This window comes from Buteo buteo, chromosome 15 (genome assembly GCF_964188355.1).
Source record: "Buteo buteo chromosome 15, bButBut1.hap1.1, whole genome shotgun sequence".
NCBI lineage: Eukaryota > Metazoa > Chordata > Aves > Accipitriformes > Accipitridae > Buteo > Buteo buteo.
Window position 1 is genome coordinate 6,685,500 of NC_134185.1, and position 19,693 is coordinate 6,705,192.

The following is a 19,693-nucleotide window of genomic DNA, read 5'->3' on the forward strand; positions in this document are numbered from 1 at the left end:
ATTTAAGACTATACACTAATGAGTGGTTTCCAGCCCATCCTGATTTTGCTAATCTGCTCTGCAAGTGATCGGGGAGGAGGACCCTGAAGAGGGAGCGACACGCATGCTTCGTTTTCTATGTTAAGCTACCTGCTATGTTCTCTGCTTCGTCGCTACTAAACTTGAAATTAATTTCCTCATTAGTGCCTTAGACAAACAAAGTGGATTAAGTAGCAAACATCAGGTTTCTCGTGTCACTCAACATAAATCAAGATTGCTTCAGCACTGCAATTCTCCCCCCCGCCCCAGGCACCAGTACAGAGGCACTGGCAACTAAAGCCGCCAGATTTAGTTGCTCTTAAAGATCGGCTTTCAATAGAAGTTCAAACTCAAATTCTGCTTTCTTTATTGCTGTTTTTCCAAAAATTGTAGAATGTGGAAAACCTGAAGTTTAAAAGACATGAAAGAGCAGGAAGAGTATGAAAAAATGCCCACAGAGATGGGACTTGGTATCTTAGCAGTAGTAATGTGAGACAGAAAGCTCTTTAATCAGTTAGTTCATTGAAGGAAGTCAGTTTAAAACAGGTCATAATCTTAGGCTATTTAATGGCCTTCACGAGTTGAACTGGAATAATAAGAAGGCACCAATTGTCAAATTAAAGTGAATATAAAATGTAAAGACAAATGTAAATGGTATTTTAATACCACTTTTGTAGCATTTTAGTTGCCTGCATGTCCACACATACAGGGATACTGAGCACAGAGAAAAAATGGCATCTATGAGAATCAGATGTGAAATTGCTCCTTACTTGGAAATACAACAAATTTTTTATTTTCTGTTAAGAGAATCAAATTGCTAAGATGCAGAAGTATTTTTGTCCTTTAAAGTTTGCCAATCAACCCAAGAAAACAGAGAGACAAAAAAAACCCCAGCTATTTAACCAGGAAATATGGTCACTGTAGCTCATATGCCACCTACTCAAAGTTGGCACTGAACTGAGCTCAGGAAATACACTAAACAATTTAGCTCCTGGCTTTTTGCAAATGTCTGCCACCAGACTGTGGTTTCCTCAAAAGCATTTCTTCTTTGAACTTGCCGTATTTTTCTCAGAGCTTTTTTTTTTTTAAAAAAAAAAAACCATTGTGGATTGATTTCAAGCAGTTTGGTATGTGCATGAAAATTTCATATTGAAAAACTGAGGCTGTTAGTGAGTGCTCATTCTTGCTGGTAGGTGCTCTTTCTTTTCTTAGAGACTCAGAGAACAAATTACTCCAACAAGGAGGACAAACACTTGAAGAAAAAAACCTGGAGAGTATGAGACTGTGAGATAAACTCTGTAGATAGTCCATCGCAGACTGGGCACATTTTAAAAAACATGAAAATATTTTCTTCCAGGGGAACATAGATCTTGCCTGAGGCATGCATCTTCAAAAATATGAAAAATAACGCAAATGGTTTGTGACTTTGCCAGCCTAAATGCGTGGGGCATGGCAAAGTCCCTACCACTTGTGTGCCAGTATCCTAATGTGTGTTGTGGTTTTCCTTACCCTGTCCTCCTGCTGTGACAAACAGTGCCCTGTCCTTCACAAAATGCGGTGCTTAGCTAAGCAAGCCAGCCCCAAACTTGGCCAACATAAATAACATCTGATCAAAAGCTACCAGGAGGTGAACCCAAAATGGGTATGAGTAATTCATAACAAAATCATGCCTTAATTCAAGTGCACACTACAGGAACATTCAATGGTATTCCTCCAGCTCTAGACTTGCACAGTAAGGTACTTACTAATAACATGAGTGGACCGACATTTACAAATGGTTTACACATAAGTTTAGTGTCATTTAAACACAGAAAATACCAGACCATGTCACTGCTGAACCACAAGCACTGGGACACTGGGGATACTCTTTGCACCATCGCAGGTACTCACCTCTCCCGCTCCTGTTCCAAGAGGTTGGTAAAGTCATCGCTCTTGTTCATGTAATCTGTATGTTTATGTTTCTCATTTTCTAGCTCATAAACTGTGCGGCGATGGCACTTTTCTGCCAACAGGAGCTGTTCCAGCATGCGCCGATACGTCTCTTTCTGCTTTTCCTCAAGTCTGTCCAGCTGGATTGTAGGAAAGGAGAATAGACTGTTTTAAAGGTCTCCTTGCTTACTTCATCTGATTTATTAACCAACAATGTTGTGTTTGGTAAATGCAAGTCCCATAATTTTATGTCTTGGGCTTTACATAAAGCAGTGACTAGAAATAAGAGTAACTGTCCTGTAAAAGTAATGATTTCTTTGGACAGCGTGTTTGCCATAAACATTTGCGCGGTTTTCAGATACACAAAGGACAGAACTCCACTTAGTTTTAGGGTAACAAATAATATTGTTGTAGTGCAGAATTTCCCCTGTGGTGAGGTGCTGTGTACACTTTCCTCATTTCGCATGGGAAAAGCTGTAGCAAATGCCAGGGCAGGATACGCGCCCTTAGACCCTGGGAGGCCGAGTTCACGCACCTATATGGGGACTAGTCACCTATATGTGGAGCGTAAGGTGTAAGCTCAAGGCTGAAATTTGAGTTATGCATCTTCAATGCACCTGTAGGACTGCTGAGATAAAAAGTCTAAGCTATTTAGATTCAGCACAGATTCAGTTTCATATTACCAAATACAATTCATTATAAGCCGTAGGCTTTTCCCCTCAGCCTGTTTTTTTGACAGGAATTTCTCTTTCTTTATTAGAAACACTTTACCTTTTTTGTCTTCTGGGTGTTTTTTATTACGTTAATATGCCAAATGTTATTCAAACAAACCCTAAGGCTAGGGACGTGTGTCTAAAATGTTGCCAGGGCGCTCTGAAGCCGTCACGGCTATTCATGTTGCTCCTTTCACCGTTTCTTGGGAGCAGATGACAAACTCCATCCTCCTCCCTGCCCAAGCAGCCTGCAGCCCTGGCATTTCTCTGCTTGCCTGCCCTTGGCACGGCAGCTGGCAGAGCCTGCTCTGCCCAATTCCAGCCCTTACCCTGTGGGAATTGCATCTTCCTCCTCCCTGGCTGCACCGGGCAGCTGCTGTTTCACAAGGTCCCTCAGCCTTTGAGAGTAGATCTTTTGCACTTAGGAAATTTTGTCACCATCCTATTTTAGGTCCAACATAACCCCTGTGGACCTACACATGATAAAAGTTTTACACTGAGGTCCCCATCAAATTATCAGCTTCTTTAGACAAAAGCCCTGCTAAGCTCTTTTAATCTTATTCAACAGTATTTCATGCATGCTCCCACATGCTAATGTTTGCTTTCCTTATTTACTATCATCCCCAAAATTCCAGAAGATGCTTCAATAAGAATACACAGTATAAAGGTAACCTGTGGTAGACACAATTCCTGGTGACAGACTTAAATGTTCTAATAGGAGGAACGATGAAAATTTGGACAGGCACTACGGTATATTATATTGTATGTTGTTGCATGCTCTTTCTCCATGCCCTGGACTGTTATGAAACTATAAACATGAGCAGTGGCTGTTTATTTTGGCATTCATGCTGGCCTCAGACATTCCCAGGTCTATTCTACATTCATTTATTGCTTAGATTTTAAAGCAAGGGATCAAGTCCTACAGGTCTCTTTCAGGGGCTGAACTGACTTTGTAGTCCTAGAGCTTAAGTGATGTCAAATGATCGCAGATTTATGATCCCATAAATACGGTCAAAGTCAATCTCTGAAGGTCTTCTTTTCCTAACTACCCACACGATAGTGGTCCAGTATGCCAAGAAAATCAAAGAGTGCTTACCAGTGCTGCAAGCAGTAGAGGTTGGAGCCTATAATTGAAAGGAATATAAAACCAGAAATGTAACACCCAGAGATTTTGTTCTTGCTTAATGGCACCAGCCCTAAGGAGCATACAATCTCTTTATTGTTTGTGTTCAAACCGATGACTTTGCTTACAACCTATTCTGCAGTCAAGTGAACAAGAATATTCAATTTTTCTTTGATTTCTCGTCATTTCTACAAATGCTGTGTTATCCTCTTGCATGCTTTGCACACATCTAAAATATGTAGAGTCTTACTTCTGGTTAGGATTCTGCCTGCACAGACATAATGATGTAAATCAAGAAGTCATTACCTCTGAAATTGGTTTCTCATACACGTCTTCCCCTATAGACTTTTCTTGGGCAAGGATGGCATCCCTGTGTAGCACTCGGAGCACATTCTCTGGAGCTGCAGACCCATAATGAGCTTCTAAAACTTCAGGTTTGGTTTTCTCTGTCTTCAGCATGTGGATCACATCCTCCCTTGCCTGTAACATTGCAAATCACTACCATAAGCCAACCTATTAACCAACAGGGAACACAAGGAAAATAGGGGCATTTCATATGTACAGACTGCATACATAAAACCAAAATAAATTAGAAGAATGCCAGGGTGGCCATGCAAATATAAAAACTTTGGGAGATATCAGAGTAAACATGATCTGTGCAATCCAAATGTTGTCCTTGTAGATATTAATTATTCTATTCCTGCCTGCCATTACATTTGAATGCTATGAATTTTTATCTGGGTTGCAACTATAGCCAGGGAACATCATTACTCTTCATATACTTTATCTTCTTCACTGCCCGTGCTGTTCTCTGACTGAGGTAAGAAGGTGAGTACAACAAAGAGCACAAGCGGGCTGAATTAATATTTCTCAGACAGCCTTGAATCAAGTATTTCCTAGTCATTCTCTACCTGACTTTATGACCAAATTTTCTCTTTAAGTAACTTTTAAAATAAAGTTTTCTAACTTTTGTTTGTTTAAACAAAACCCTAGAACCGTTGCAGATGCTGGCTAACTGGCAGCAGACCCAAAGAGGCTGAGCAAACCCCCCCGAGCAGCAGAGGAGGGCTGCTAACGCTGGAGCAGGGGCCGTCCCTGGGAGCAGTGGTGCTCCTGTGGCCGAGGGGAGCGCGGGTCCCAGTTCCTGCTCCCTGGCCTGAGTGGGAGCCCCCAGTTTCAGGCAGCACGAGCAGGCGTCTGGGCATGATGAGACTGCTCTGCAAGGCCACCTGGCTATGAAAGAGGGGCAATTTAGGGCTGTGCTGCGGACAAATGCTTAATCCTGAGCTCTGTTTCTAATGATACATGCCAATATCTGTTAAGCCATCTGTAAAATGAGGGCAGGGCACTTGCTTGTCCTTCAAGACAGGTTTACAAGGCCATGATCCAGGCAGCAGCTGTAAAAGGTACAAGTTTTCGGTGGGCAGGAGGGAGCTCCCCAATTTCCCTGAAGAGCATCTCTCCCACAAGCTCAAAGGGAGGGGGGGCAGAAGAGTACAGGCATCAATTTTTCTCTTGCCTGCCCTTCCAACACTCAACCCATGTGAGCTTGGGAAGCAAATTAAGGGCTAAGGAAAGGTTCAGATATTTTAGGAAAAATCCCTTGCAAATCCTGCCCCTATGTAAGCAATGACTGTTTAGGATTTATGAACTGACCAACGCTTCATGCTTTTCCACAGTGTTCATAATGGCACTCCATATTATCCCTGTAGCAAATCTTAAATCTTTACCTAGTACCACAGAGGCACTGCAGCTCTACAAAACCACCTGCTTTTAAAGTGAGCAAGGAAATAATTTCAGGAAATGGTAAAGACCCTTTAATCTTTTTTTTAATAAAAGAGTAACACGAAAATAAAACAAAAAAATGAACTTGAAGCAAAGATCATGCCACCCAATTGAGAACTAGCCTAATTATAAACAGCTAGCTGTAGGGGCTTACTCAGTACATTTTGTAACCTTAAGTAAAAGCTTTGCGCATGTCTGCAAGATACAAAATACAGATGGGAATGGTATTAATGTTGTTTCAGCATGAGTGTGGGAAAGGTGCATCACTCATGGATGTCAAAACTACAAGTGAATTATGTGGGCTATTCCCAAAGAGTGCCAAAAGAGCATGTGCACCTCACTACATCATGTCGCGGAAATATACCACTCTCAGTACAGGAAAAATGTTATTTTAGGAAAGTTTTAGACAGGTTTGAGAATATATCATTTTTTATAGCCCTGTAAAAATAATAGTTATCTTAGTGTCTTCTTTACTATGAGGCCAATGCTTCTATACTGAAGAAAAAGCCTTTAAAAAGTCTAATAGCATAGCATGGGACTCTAGGGGGATTTAAAAATATCCAGATTTTATGATGTGTTGTCTTAGGCCCTTTTAGGAAGAGGCTGTTTCATGGCCATATCTGTATCCTGCCCCAATGAACGAATTCGGTGTCCCGCTGCGTGCCTCGCAGCAAGGGCCCTGTGCTGCAGGCATGCTCCGGGAGAGCACTGTGCAAAGGGACCACCAAAAATAGCAGGATGAGGGGGAAGCTCCCTTCTACCTCAGGCACCAAGGGCCACAACCAAGCGCTGCTAATACCTCGATTCACTTTGGTCCTGAGCACAGAAAGCTTCAGGCCCCACATAGCCTATTTCTCAGGGAAGGGCACACCTTGGACCCTAGGCTATTTGGGAAGGGAGGAGGATGAGTTCATTTTCTCCTGCTGAAGCTGTCGGGCCTCAGATGGCATAATTAAACATTGACAGGGCCAGGCAGAGCAAACAGAGACAACTCGGGCTCTATGACTTGGAAGAGCAGAGCTGGACTCCAGTCCCTGCAATGGTTATTTAATATAGTACTAGCTGACGGAGGGACCGAACGCTGCTCTTCCCAGCGAGTGCCCCAGCTCCTGCTCAGTTGTGCACTGCTGTGCATACTTTCCTTCCAGACTCATTAGCCTTTAATCATCGATGATTAAAATGCAGCAACTTTAGCAGGAGGGAATAAGAGCCCCTGAAACAGCTTATAACTTGCCAGCTGAGAAAGGTTTCTGGAAGCTGTGAGCTTGGGTCCCCTGAAAGCCAGAGGAAGCCGAGCCAGGGGAGTGGGTGATGCTGAATGGAGGAACTGGCACCCCAAGCAGGAAAGAAGGTGCCCAAGTTCAGTTCAGAGCTTTGAAGGAAACCTCTATTCATTGTTTCATCTTTAAAAGGACGGAGTGACACACTTAGCTCCAAGGGACAGGGCAGAGCTGTCAGCCCTGAAGACCCTCCGCTACAGCCCAAGGGGAGGGTACCCAGCCTGGGGACAGCCTGGGTGGCACCATCCCCAGGACGCAGGCAGCTCCCCACTCACGTACCCCTTCTTGGGCACCCCATGCTCTGCAGACACTTGGAATCTGGATCGCGTTAGCATGGCAAGGTGCCTTCTGCCTTTTCTGGGCTTGGCCATCGCTCCCATCATTATCTTTTCAAGGGTATCAGCTAATTCACCAAGTACTCTGTTTCAGTGCGCTTATGATAACAGTTTGTGAAAAGCAAACTTACAAACAGATACTCAGGTTGCTAGGAAGCATTGGACCAAAAAAGGGGCCTCGTGCTAATAATAAACTGGAGAGAAATTTGCTTTCATTTGGTCAGCAACAAGCTCCAGCAGAGGAAGATTCTAAAGTGCAGCTAGCCTAGGTCGGAGAGGGGCCCGGGCGACATCCTAACCTCCCATCAGCCTCAGGATTTGCAAACTCCAGTTAGTCTCTCTGAAACTCCTCAGGATAATATAGAGGGAAGGAGCTGAAACAGCAGGTCTGTGTAACTCGTGATTTCACATTTCCTCCAAATGACTAATTTTCCACTGAAACAACTAGAAGAAAGCTCAGGTAGAGATGTTTTCTTTCAATGTATAGTGAACAACTATCACTATATTAAAACTGCATGATACAGACCATTTTCAGAAAACAAGTCAGAATAATCCTGTAGAGTAATACTTGGGCTACTTCAACACACATACCTGGAAAGACATATGAGAGGCTCAAAGTGGGGGGTCCTAGCTAAGAAGAGAGAACCATACCAGCAAGCTATTTCTACTGATGGACATCTACTGTAGGTGCCTCCCTTGTCTCAGAGCACAGTTAGCATAAATCATAAGCTACGAGAAACACAAGGAAGAGATTTCAAATTGGAAGTAAGCTTGTATATAAATCCCAGAAGAAAGTTGTTAGCTCTTTTGGTAGAAAGAACATGGTGTGTTTGGCACAGGAAAGCCATCTCTCAAGTCCTTTTTTTCATTTTGTTGGTGCTCTGATGAGAGAGAGTATTCAGGCGTGAGAAGACCACATATTGCAACAGCTTGTAACACAATGAAACTTATTTGCGTAAGTCCAGAAGACTGCAATTAGTCAGAGAAGCTCTTTAAAGTCAAGACACAGAACTGACAAAATACATACATTTACTTTTATTGGTTTTTCATTACTTAAATTGTCCTACAGAAAACTCCAAGCTAACTTTCTATCTATACTGGTTGGATTGTAGGTTCTTGAAAATAAACAGACTTTTCTGTTAATAAAGTGCCCCCAAGTACCTGATTCTCTAACAGTAGAAGCAATAAAGACACATAAATGAAGAGGCCACTTTTACCTCTTAGTAATACTCTCAAGGCAAGAAACACAGAAGGCCAGGTATGTTGAGAGGAGTTTTTCCACGCTCATTTTCCCCAGGAGCAAAGCCTGCTTAGAGACTCCCTGTCCATCAAACTCATAGAACCACAGAACAGCCCAGGTTGGAAGAGACCTCAAAAGATCATCTGGTCCAGCCTCTTGTGGGTAAGGAAGCCTAGATGAGATCATCTAGCACCATGTCCAATTGTATCTTGAAAACTTTCAGTGATGGGGACTCTACCACATCCATGGGGAGGTTGTTCGAGTGATTGACTGTTCTCACTGTAAAAAATTTCTTTCTTATGTCGAGATGAAACCTCTCCCAGTGCAACCTATACCCATTGCCTCTTATCTTCTCCATGAGAGCCTCCATCTTCTTTGTAGGTGTCCTTTAAGTACTGGAATACTGTGATGAGGTCGTCTCCGAGCCTTCTCTTCTCCAGGGAGAAAAGACCTAATTCCTTCAGTCTTTCCCCATAGGGCAGGTTCTCCAGCCCTTTGATCACCTTCATGGTCTTCCTTTGGACCTTCTCCAGCTTGTCTGCATCTTTGTTGAATTGTGGGGACCAGAACTGGACACTGTGCTCAGTTAACCCCTTCAGCTGTCCCTGCTGATAGAGGAACTGCAGAGCTGAACTGTATCTAAGCCTTGCTTTATGCTTACCAGAGGTGCCAAAATCTAAAGGCTGATGACCTCAGAACTTGAGTACGTCCATGGAGGGGCTGAAGTGCCATGGAGCACTGCTGTCCCCCACAGCTTTGCCCACTCTCCTTTTCCTCCTCTCTACTACCCACTGATTAATGCACTCACTTAAGATGCGGGGTCTGGGTTTCTACCTGGGAAATACAAGACAATGCTCCTCTCCCCTCGGGAGTGCATGCTAGCCAGCCAGCTGGAAGGCTGACGTGAGGCCACTCTTTGCAGGGCTACCCTGAAACACTTTTTGGCAGAATAAAAGAGAAGGGCTTTCTTTTGCTCACTGGCTTGAGCAGAGCAGGGGTCTGAGTTCCAAACCTCACTTTACTACATGCCTAGTAAAATATTTAAATGATATAGAAAGGATGTAAAGAGGTCCCTGCATAAAATTGAAACCATTTAGGAAACAATAGCATGACTCTGCTGCTTGTAAAAGGGGACCAGCAGCCTAGCAACCAAATTCTTGGTCAATGGAAAGACTGTTACACAAGCCCGGCGTTCGGACGTGCTTCCTCCTCGTGCCCTGCCCTGCCAATTTACTACAGCCCTCTCTCCCCATTCCCACAGTCTTTGGCCTCTCCCTTGAGACTGCTAACAAAACTCAGCACCCACTAAATGGGGATTTTTTGCCATAGGCCATTTGTCACCTGGGAAATGGGACTGAGCTGACCAAACTCGTTTCATGTAAGGCATCTAGTAAATCGGAAAAAAATTTCAGTTGTATTCAAGATGGGCTGAATAGAATCAAAGTAATCACTGTCAGCTGAGAGTAAAATCCAACTCAAGATCCTTCGCCAGTACATCTCCTAAACTCTTCCCCTGACTTTTGTTTGTAAGTAGCCTTCCTGAAAATTCACAGCGTGTGTCTCTCGAAATCAGTTACCAGTAACTATTTTCTTCATAGGTCCATGTTTGGAGCCATCTAAAATACATCTAACTGCTTCAGAGCAATCTAAATATTTCAATAACATGATGACAATCCTCTCAATTAATTGAAACAAGCTTTGAAAATTCAGGAGCAGGAGTAGTATTTACAGGCATACACTTATCTAATATTTGGAAGAACTGATATTTCCAGCTTTTGACTATTTCTTTTCTATTTATCATGACACGTTGTTACTCCTGCACAAGTGAAAGCACCAAGTAATAGAGGTTTAATGTTTATGAAGTCATATTTTTCTTGCCAGTGATTAATGGCAAGAAATAACTACCAAACCACGGACAGGAACCTGTACTTCTACTTGTGTTGCTGTTACTTGCATTGCACACAGTTCAGGTTATTTATAGTGCAACAGCTGCTCTGTACTGCATCAGAAACTAGATAAGGTCACAGGTTCTCCATGTAATGTTGTGGTCTTACCAGTGGCTGATTTCCTCAATTCCAGTAGACTTTACAAATGTTTCACCTAGAGCTAACAAACATCACACTCAAGGCATCCTTCTGAGGGAGATCAGGAGGATGTTCTCACATTAGTTTCTGCACTATCCAGGACAAGCTCATGCTGTGTCAACTCCAGGGCAGGAATAGTCTTATTTCTGAAAATTCCCATTAGAGACCTCAGAAGGTGAATTCCGTGTGCTTAGTTTACTTTAATGAAGAAAGCATCTTCAGGCAGGTGTCTGCAAAACTTTCTAAACACTAATCCCTGTTTAAACTCCGTAACTTCCCTTCTTTTCTTACTTAGGGGGAAATTCAAATAATTAAAAGGAAAGTGCATGTTCTTCATTTTGTGTCATGATGCTATGAAGATGAATAGAGAAAGTAATAAAAATTACCCCTGCCTACTGGAATGACATTTTTGTTAAAGGCCTGATTCCTCAAACTATCCCTACGCACTGCTACAAGGACTGGGTAGCAATTTGTCTTCCAGGTCAGACATACTTAGTGTACAAAGCATGCTTCAAAGCTGGGAAGTTAGATGTTCTGTTGCATCATACAAAGCTCCTTTTTGCTAAAAACTCGAGAAATATTTTTCTCTCCTATACCAGATGTCTGAATTCGCCTTGCTTATATCATTCACTCAGTGATTCTAGCCATGCAGAATGCTGGCTAATGACATGTATACGTAGTTTTTCTTGCAAGAAAGACTCTAAGTACAGCAAAGCCTTTTTCTTGCCTTTCATTTCAGCTTAATTTCCTAATACTTGAAACTGTGGGATTCACTTGCACAAATTTCTTTGAACATTTCTGGACTCGGGTCTATGTGCGTGATTTACTTTGGAGATGACTTCAGTGATGAAAAGTGACCACTGGTGGTTTTGTACAAAAGTTTAGTGAAATATATCCAGAAATGCAAGTGATCCCTTGTGACTCTGGGGATATGAAACAGAATTGTCCTGTCTTCTCCACACCATGCAGAACTTTCTGGCCTTGTTTGAAGCCTTTGGAGCTATACAGCATATTTCATTTTGTTGTGTGTTATCTTACAGTGGTAACAGAAATTCCTTCTAAAATCAATACTGGAGGAGATGCACATGATAGACCAGCTTATCCACTGCACAAACCCTCTGAACTAGCTCCAGAAAAATTACATCAGAGATTAATGTGGCCTCTTATGTTTAAAAAAGTCCATGCTAAAGATCGCAGAGCTGAGGAGAAGCAGCACTGAGCAATGTATTACTTCTTACAGCAAGCTTCGAAACAGATCAAATGAGCACTAGAAGACATCTGTCTGTTATTTCCTGCCCACACAGCTTTGTTCTGCTTTATTGCCAGAGAGCTCCATGGATGATGTCACTTTTTTTCTGAAGAAAACAGGCCACCAGAGCCTTTCACTGACATAATTAATTATCTGTAGTCTGGGCCACAGCCAGAAAATTCCCATGGCAAGGCCCCGAGAAGTATTAACTCCACACTGCTTGATGTTTTCAGAATTATTAGGGTCTGGGATATCCTGTCTTTCTTTTTCACACTGAAAGAGTGCTTTGCTCAATATTATTGAGCAGTGGGGCAGTTACTGCAGCATATAGAATTACAGTGTCATGATCCAGTCAGCACAGAGAGACCAATGCGAGGGGTCACTGTCAGTTACACGCATGAATCTCCATGTTGGGGATATGCTCTACATGCTTCAGCAATGCATCACAGTGGCTAAAGCCACTGTTTTGGGTTTGCCGTATTCAGTTATATAGTTTACGTCTCAGCCAACATTAACCATATAATAACATTTTGCACATGACCTGAAGCCTGGCAGCAAGTAGACACAGATTGATCCAACTAGCCAGCACGGAGAGGAAGGAACATCTGTTAAAACACCATTTTGGACACCTGAGCGGGAAGAAACATTAACAACAGCACACAAATGACTATATTCGCAGTTCAGGGCAGTTTGCATCCTAACAAATGAGGTAATTAACAAAGCAACTTTAGTTTTTTTTCTCTGACCAGCACTAGTCACCACAATGCTTGCAAAGGCAGAGGAGAGCTCCCTAGTTCAGGTACTCCAAATCAGACATGAAAACCCAAATGACTAAGTCCCTATTCTGGTTTATTCATGCTAAGGAAATAATCTGCAGCTTTCCATATCCCAGGTGAATGGCCAATCATGAGCTACTATAGCAGTATAGGAAGTCATTAAAATTGCAGCACATTTCCCACACATTGAGGTGTTTTTACATTGCTGGAGTCGTGTAGTAAGTTGCTGTGTTCCTTGTCTAACCACAACTTATTTTGTGATCAGTTAGCACCTCTTTATGAAGAAAAAAAGATGACTAATGAAACAGTAAAAACAGAAGAAGCATTTCTTTTCCTCTTTCTTGTGTTATCATCTTGTGTTATCATCTCCCCCTTAATCTTATGTTAACCGGACTGAACCAAGACTCAAGAGATCCATGCTCTGTTCATGGACATATTTCGCATGCTTCACACACAAAATTAACCTCACCATGCTCCAATTTCCATTCCATAAAGGAAATGATACTTCCCAGGAACACTGTGAGATTTAATTCATAAGTATATATAAGATCTAGGTACTAACGCTATTAATACTACAAAATATATGGCACTGACATCAATATAGTTGCTCTACTATTCATTTTCCCCCATTCATTATATTCTTTTATTTCCTCCATGCTTAACTATCATCTAATTTGTTGAAATCCATTGGAAACTAAAAAGTACCTTCATTAGACATGTAACTCAGGTTGTCTAAATTGCTCTTTGAAAGTCCTTCATTGACTCTATAAGGAACTGAAGCAGCTGAAATTTGGTGCTGTGGCCTGAACTTCAGGGAGGCACTTGAAGCTGCTGGCATAAGTACCCCCCCTCCAACAGGAACAAACCTGCCCTGGTAGTTTTTTTCCGCTGTGATCTAGCTGTCTTATGGCATGAATGAGCACGCGTGGAGCAGGACGGAGCGAGAGACAAGCTGGTGCCAGCAGGGCCGTAGCTGTCAGGATGAAGAAACGCGGAGGAAATCCTTCTGCTTCCTCTGCGGAGATGTGAGCATAACTCAAGAGGGATAGCAACAGACGTACGTGTGTATACATGTGTAATAAACTGTATACACAACTTTCTCTTGTCCAAGCATTTTGTTGGCTTCAACAAGCTGTTTTTCAGTGCTCTGTGCTACACGGATGTGCATTCAAGTTACTGATGATTGATGAATGGGCAAGAACAGTAGGACTGCATTACAGCGAGCACTTACCAGTGTAGCCAATTATTTGAACAGAGGAGTTGTCAGAGGAAACGAGGCAAGTGGGGCGAACTCTTAGAGTGAAGTCACTTAGAGAGGACAGGCAATGAAAGGCACAGAGCGAGAGCTCTGGCCATGCCCACGATGATGCCCTCACAGCCTCCTGCCGTCTCCAAAATCCCCCTGATCCTCCCCAATGTCTGTCCTTCCCCTTGCCCTCCCCAAGACCCACTTGGACATCCTCTCCATCCTCCAATTGCATTCCCAGGAATGATTCTAAAGCCCTTCAAAATGCCATTTTGCCTGAACTGTTGAGACTGCCTGAGCCAATACTGGGGAAATGGGTTTTCCCTATGAAGCTGACCACATCAGTACTTCTGTTTCTGACTCGTTTAAACTTTAAGGTGACAAATGACTGGAAGTTACCATGCAACTGTACTTGGGTTAGTCAGTTCCACTCATTTTGCTGGTATGGAAGAATTGATGCTAATTTTTTTGCAAAGAAAAACAATCATTTCCAGGATAAGAAAGACTTCTCTTGCAAAATCCAAACCATTCCTGTCTTAGGAAAGGATATCCCTTCATAGCATCTCAGCAGTGCATCATTTTGGGTGCTGCATGTGCACAGCCCTCAGAAATAAGTCACTGAGTTCATTTTATTTTGGATATCATACAAAATTCTACATTGAAGACAACAATTTTGTAGAGATGTGGCAAGACACAGGATGTTCACTTAGGCCAGCAGTTTTCTGTGTGAAAATGTTACATTTCTCTCATTTTAGTCAACCAATAGGTGGAGCCTTTAACCCTAGAAAAAAGACACTTTCTCAGATAGCCATGTTCTAACAATTATTATATAAAGACTTATATTTGCTTTTATTAAAGCTCATTTTGGATGGAAAATGATCTGTTTTGCTCTCAAGAGCTTATCTGATCCTCAGCTGGAGCACAGGAGACACAAACTTAATAAATACACAACTGGGGCAGCAAAGTTAATAAAAACAGACTCAGCTACAACTGCAATGTTAAATTAACAACTGGTGACTCAGAGTACTGGACAGCATTATGACACATAAGACATATGCTCATTGCAAGCTCTCCCAAGAATCCCAGATATTTTAAAGCCTGAGAGTCCATGCATCTAGCATTTATTGCAAAAGAGTTGGCCATGTCCTCTCCCACAGAGTGAGCCTTCTCTCAAGAAAATGAGAAAAGATACAAGCTTTCTCGTTACTCTTGCACTGAGTATACAATTTCTATTAAGTAAATGAAAAAAAAAAAGGAGTCAAATGACATCAGTTGATTAAAATTATTTTTAAAAGATTGCAAAGGAGGATCAGTTAAAGACACTGATTCCAATGGGAACAAGACCAAAACTTAAAAGTTGATCGGGGACAGTCCTTACTGTTCTGTTTTGGACAGAAGACCAAGAATTTTTGAAAAAAACCCAAACTGAAACCAAGCTGCTCATACCCTTCCCTCCACTCTAGATGAGATGTTCAATAGATCAGAGACACCTGCCAATTATTCCTCTCTCTTCTAACCCTCCAAGCCTATATAACATGATAGATTTAGCTCTGTTAAAGTATAGCTCAGGCATTAACAGAGAAGGATGTTAAAATGTCTTTGTGAAAGTGATTTTCAGCCTACAGCTGTCCAGTGACAGCGACATTTTATTGAGGATAATTACTTTGAAAAACATGTAATTCTAAAGCAATTTTATTACCAAAGAGATGGCTATCATCACTATGGTTGATAGTACCACGGCCCTTAATTTCAGAGGGAGCAGGAAATTGCCTGAATAGCACAATTTAACTATATTTCAGTATACTGTCTTTTTTTTTTTTCTTCTCTCTCATAAACCAGCAAGGTTCTATTTTAAAATTCATAATTCCAAGACTTGCTAGACAAGCCCTGCTTACTTCCCATGGCATCTCCTGCACTTCACACAGCAAGGATTGCAAGCTATAGAAAAAAACATAGTATTCTGGACAAAAATTTATCTCTCGTTATAAATTACTCAATGAAAACAGAAAAGAGCATCTGTGGTCTGAAGTCTACCCTAACTTTTTTTTTTTTTGCCCTGCAAAAGCCTGCTTCACCAGGAAAACACAAACAAACAAGGGGTCAGTCAGAGGGGAGAGAATTTTTTAACAAATTGTACTGATACTCTTATGCCAGATATTTTCAGTGATTTTTTTTAGGTTCTCATTTTGCTACAGTGTGGTTACCATCTTTCTCTTCATTGTCTTGCCTTTTCTATGTCCCCTTTCCATGTTTCTAGCTTGGCTCCATTTATCATTGTTTTATTCCCCCTTTCCTTACACTCTTTTTCTTCTATTGCTCAACCTCTTTCCTCTCATTCCATTCTCCTTAAGTCACCTCTCCCTCCTCACATTAACCCTATCTTCTCTTTTTCCCTGTAGCTCTGTACATGCCAAGGATTTTCTCTTAGGGAATTTGGATTTAATCTGTATGATATGCTCAGAAAATCCTAAACTATTTCAATCCAATTAACAAGACTTCACAGTTATAAACACTTATGCAAAGCTACTCTACATGCACTTTTCTCTGGCTTTACCTGTTCTTTCCACTCTGGCTCCTCTTCAGCTTCTCAAACTGTGAGATATTGCTAATGACCATTTGAAAACTCTGTCTCTTCACTCTGTTATGTACTCTGTCCTCCAGTGCCAAGGCATCTTGTCTCAGCTTTCTCTTCTGACTTTAATATTACCCAAAAGAAACACATTTGGTTTCCATCCACCTATCTATCCCATATTCCTCGCTTGAGCTTTCAGACAGCTCAATATTTAATAATATTAATGCAAGAGTATCAAGAAAGGCACTGAAGAAAAAATATAGGAGTTTGTATGGCGTTTTTAACTAAGCAATACCTAGAAGGCTATCACAACATTTCAACATCTCAGGAAGTCAAGATCAAAACAAAAGCAGTTCAAGGCTTTACATGAAAGTTTACACATTGCAGCGAGAAGAAAAAGAGACAGAGGGAAAAACATCACAACTACAGCTACAGAGTCAAACTCTCTGGCTTATATCAATCAGACTGACAAGTAACGGGAAGGCCAAATAAAGCCATATCAGCAGAGAAAGGGAAATATTAAACTCAATGTACAAGGCACCAGTGAGCTGTCTCCTACTGCACTGTGTACAGTTCCAGCTACAGATGTTAAGAAAGATGAACCCAGGATGTAACTGGCACTGATCAAGGGGTGATGGAACATGTGGAAAGCTTATTTTGCTAGAGGAAACTAAAAGGAGGTGGCACAGCTAGCACAGCAAAACAAAGGCTCGGAGGGTGTGAGACTGCTGTCTACAAACACATCAGGCATTAAGCAATAGGGAGAGAGGTAGGCTTTTCAAAGAGTGATCAGCGTATAGCACAATTTCATAAGGGTTTCACTGGACAATGACAATTGCATTAGAAATTAAAAGAGAGAAATTTTCTCATTAAAGCCTTTCAGTTCTGGAACTGTTTTGTAATAGGAGTAGTCAAGGTAAACAACCCACCTAATCTTAAAACACAACTTGATAAATTTATTACAAAGGTTAAGCAAAGTGGTTGCCTAAAGAATTAGCTGCTGGGACTTGAGAAACAGTAAAGAATTTTCCTTTCCTTTACATTTACAAATCTTAGTTTTCTGATAGAAAGACAGATGGTAAAATACTAAAATACCTTTAAAAATGTTAGAATGCAATAGGTAGTATATCACCTATACCCATGTGGGTACCTGTTAAATGAGTTTGTTAAGAGAGAGGATTTCCCTCGTGGCAGGATGTACAGCCACTGTTATCCAAGTGTTTCATAAGGACCTTACCAGAGAGAACAAAACACGCAGCCCTTACCCACCTCTGCTAAACCTTCCCTGATACTCCCAGGTCAAGAAGAAAGTCTTGCAGCCCACCTGAAGGTGAGCTCCTCCTGGCTCTGTTGGATGAGAGAGCTCCTTCCCTCCATGATTACCCTGCTTCAACCATCAGCAGCCAGTCCCCCATATCTGCCCTACAACAACCCCTCCTGTAGCTGATGAAGCCACCAGTGCAATCTGCAGTTTGGTAATCAGTGGCACAAATGCAATTAACCTGCTAACCCCAGGCTGGCAGTCTTAAACTTGGAATGATGTTTTCGCTAACAACCTCATCAGAGAGACCAAATCAAACTGGACATGATGAGAAGTGTTGGCTTTGAGCCAGGACCAGAGATACAAGGGGAGCACACCTTGCCATGGGGTGTGTTGCCTGCTGCTCCCCAGGCAAGGGGAGATATCCTTCCTGGGGAGCCATCACTCTGAAGCCTTGCATAAGCACTCAAATTAACCACTAAATCCAGTCTTAAATAAATACAGATTAAAGGAAAGGGCTTCTCTGTCAGTGGAGTCATTTGGTCTCTCCCCTTGAAGGAGGGATGCTATGCAAATAGGTTTACCTCTGAATATCTGCTACCCAGTGTTTCCTTTCAAAAGTCAGTCCGAACCCAGTGTTACATTGGACCATTTGGAAGTCTGAAGACTTGTCAGGAATTGCGGCTTGTGATTATTCTATATATAACATATAGTATACATACTGTTCTCCAAGACATCACATTTCACATATTGCCCATCCACATCCTCAGGCCTGCAACAGAGGAATCGTACAGCTGATACCTTAACATGTATTTCATTTACACCCCATGGCTGCCCAGCTCTGAGGAGCAGAGCTCTGTTCCTCCACAGCACCAGGCTCTCAGGAAACATTTCCCTCAGCCCTAAAGTGTGCAAGGGACCTCGACAGGAATGGGTGGCTGAGCTGCAGCGAATGAATGCCATTTCTGCACTGGAGAAACACAGTGAAATGCCAGCTATAATAAAGGCCTCGAGTGGAAAAGTTGCTCCTATTTAGATTGGTGTGAAATATAGGAAACTGTCTCCCAAGCTTAAATTGTCACCTGGCAATAGGCACAGAACCTGGCTAAGAAATTATTTTTCTTGCAAAACCCAATGGTTTGCGGTGGGATGCTGTCTTCATAAATGTACTTTTATTATTGTGGGGTCTTTTTCCAAACATGCAGTAGAAGAGTGAATGGTAAACATGTATGAATACTGCCCCTCATTTCCTTTTGGGCCCCTAATCAGGAAATGTTGAAAATCAGTGTTGGTATTGTTGGAGATTAATGGCTGCTGCTCAGAAAGTGTACAGGGAATAAATTGCTGCCAGGACAAATACATAGGCCATTGGACAAAAATCTGTGAACCACAGATATAATTATATCATCATTGTAAAGATCCACACTGCCTGTGTTGCTCTGTAATTAATAATATCCACATGTTGGTTTGACTGAAATCACTGTAACAACCAGGCAAATTAATGCCATGCCTTCATGGTCCAATTTATTCTACTGCTGTTTGAAGTTTTCTTTTCAAATCAGTTTTGCCGTATTTAAAAATTAGAATTTTTTTCCCCAGGTATAGGAAGAAATCCTTCATGGATTTTTTGCCCCTAAATGTTCTATATGTGTTTAAAGGCCATGTAATCACTGGGTTTTTATATGAGCAGTGAGATCTCACAAGAGAAAAGACACTCCACTGAGCTATAAGGCCTTTAAAATCAATCCCTGTCATCAGTTCATTTGTTTCCCACTCTCCTTCAGAGAGGTTGTACTTAAGAGCTCTCCTGCCATGTGTGTTGGGATACATTTTCATCGCCACAGCTTCTGTATACTTTTTCTCCCCTTTTGTTTTCTTACAAAATAAGGCCTAGGCTACGGTGACCTCAGCCGTTTATGAAAACCTTTCCTTCTCTATAGTCAGTAAGTGCACAGGGCCCAGCCAGGAAATCTGACGACAGGCAGAGCTGAGTCCAACTTGGCCCTAGAAGCTAAAGAGCAGGCAAGCTACCTGAGGTCATTATAATTTAAAAAAAAAAAAAGACCAAAAAAAAAAAAGACA

At 41.8% G+C, this 19,693-nt stretch overlaps 1 protein-coding gene across 5 annotated transcripts in view; it reads right to left on the reverse strand.

The window, feature by feature from the left end:
* Positions 1 to 19,693, reverse strand: part of FILIP1 (filamin A interacting protein 1) — a 109,207-nt gene that overhangs the window by 42,059 nt on the left and 47,455 nt on the right. For all 5 annotated transcript variants that reach the window (XR_012653025.1, XM_075046465.1, XM_075046467.1 and 2 more), the window contains 2 exons: positions 4,090 to 4,263; positions 1,909 to 2,087 (listed from right to left, as the gene is read on the reverse strand). Coding sequence is in view for 4 of the 5 variants with exons in the window: in XM_075046465.1 (XP_074902566.1) it covers positions 1,909 to 2,087; positions 4,090 to 4,263 (353 nt within the window). In the remaining variant the exon portion in view is untranslated. The remainder of the gene's footprint in view (positions 1 to 1,908; positions 2,088 to 4,089; positions 4,264 to 19,693) is intronic.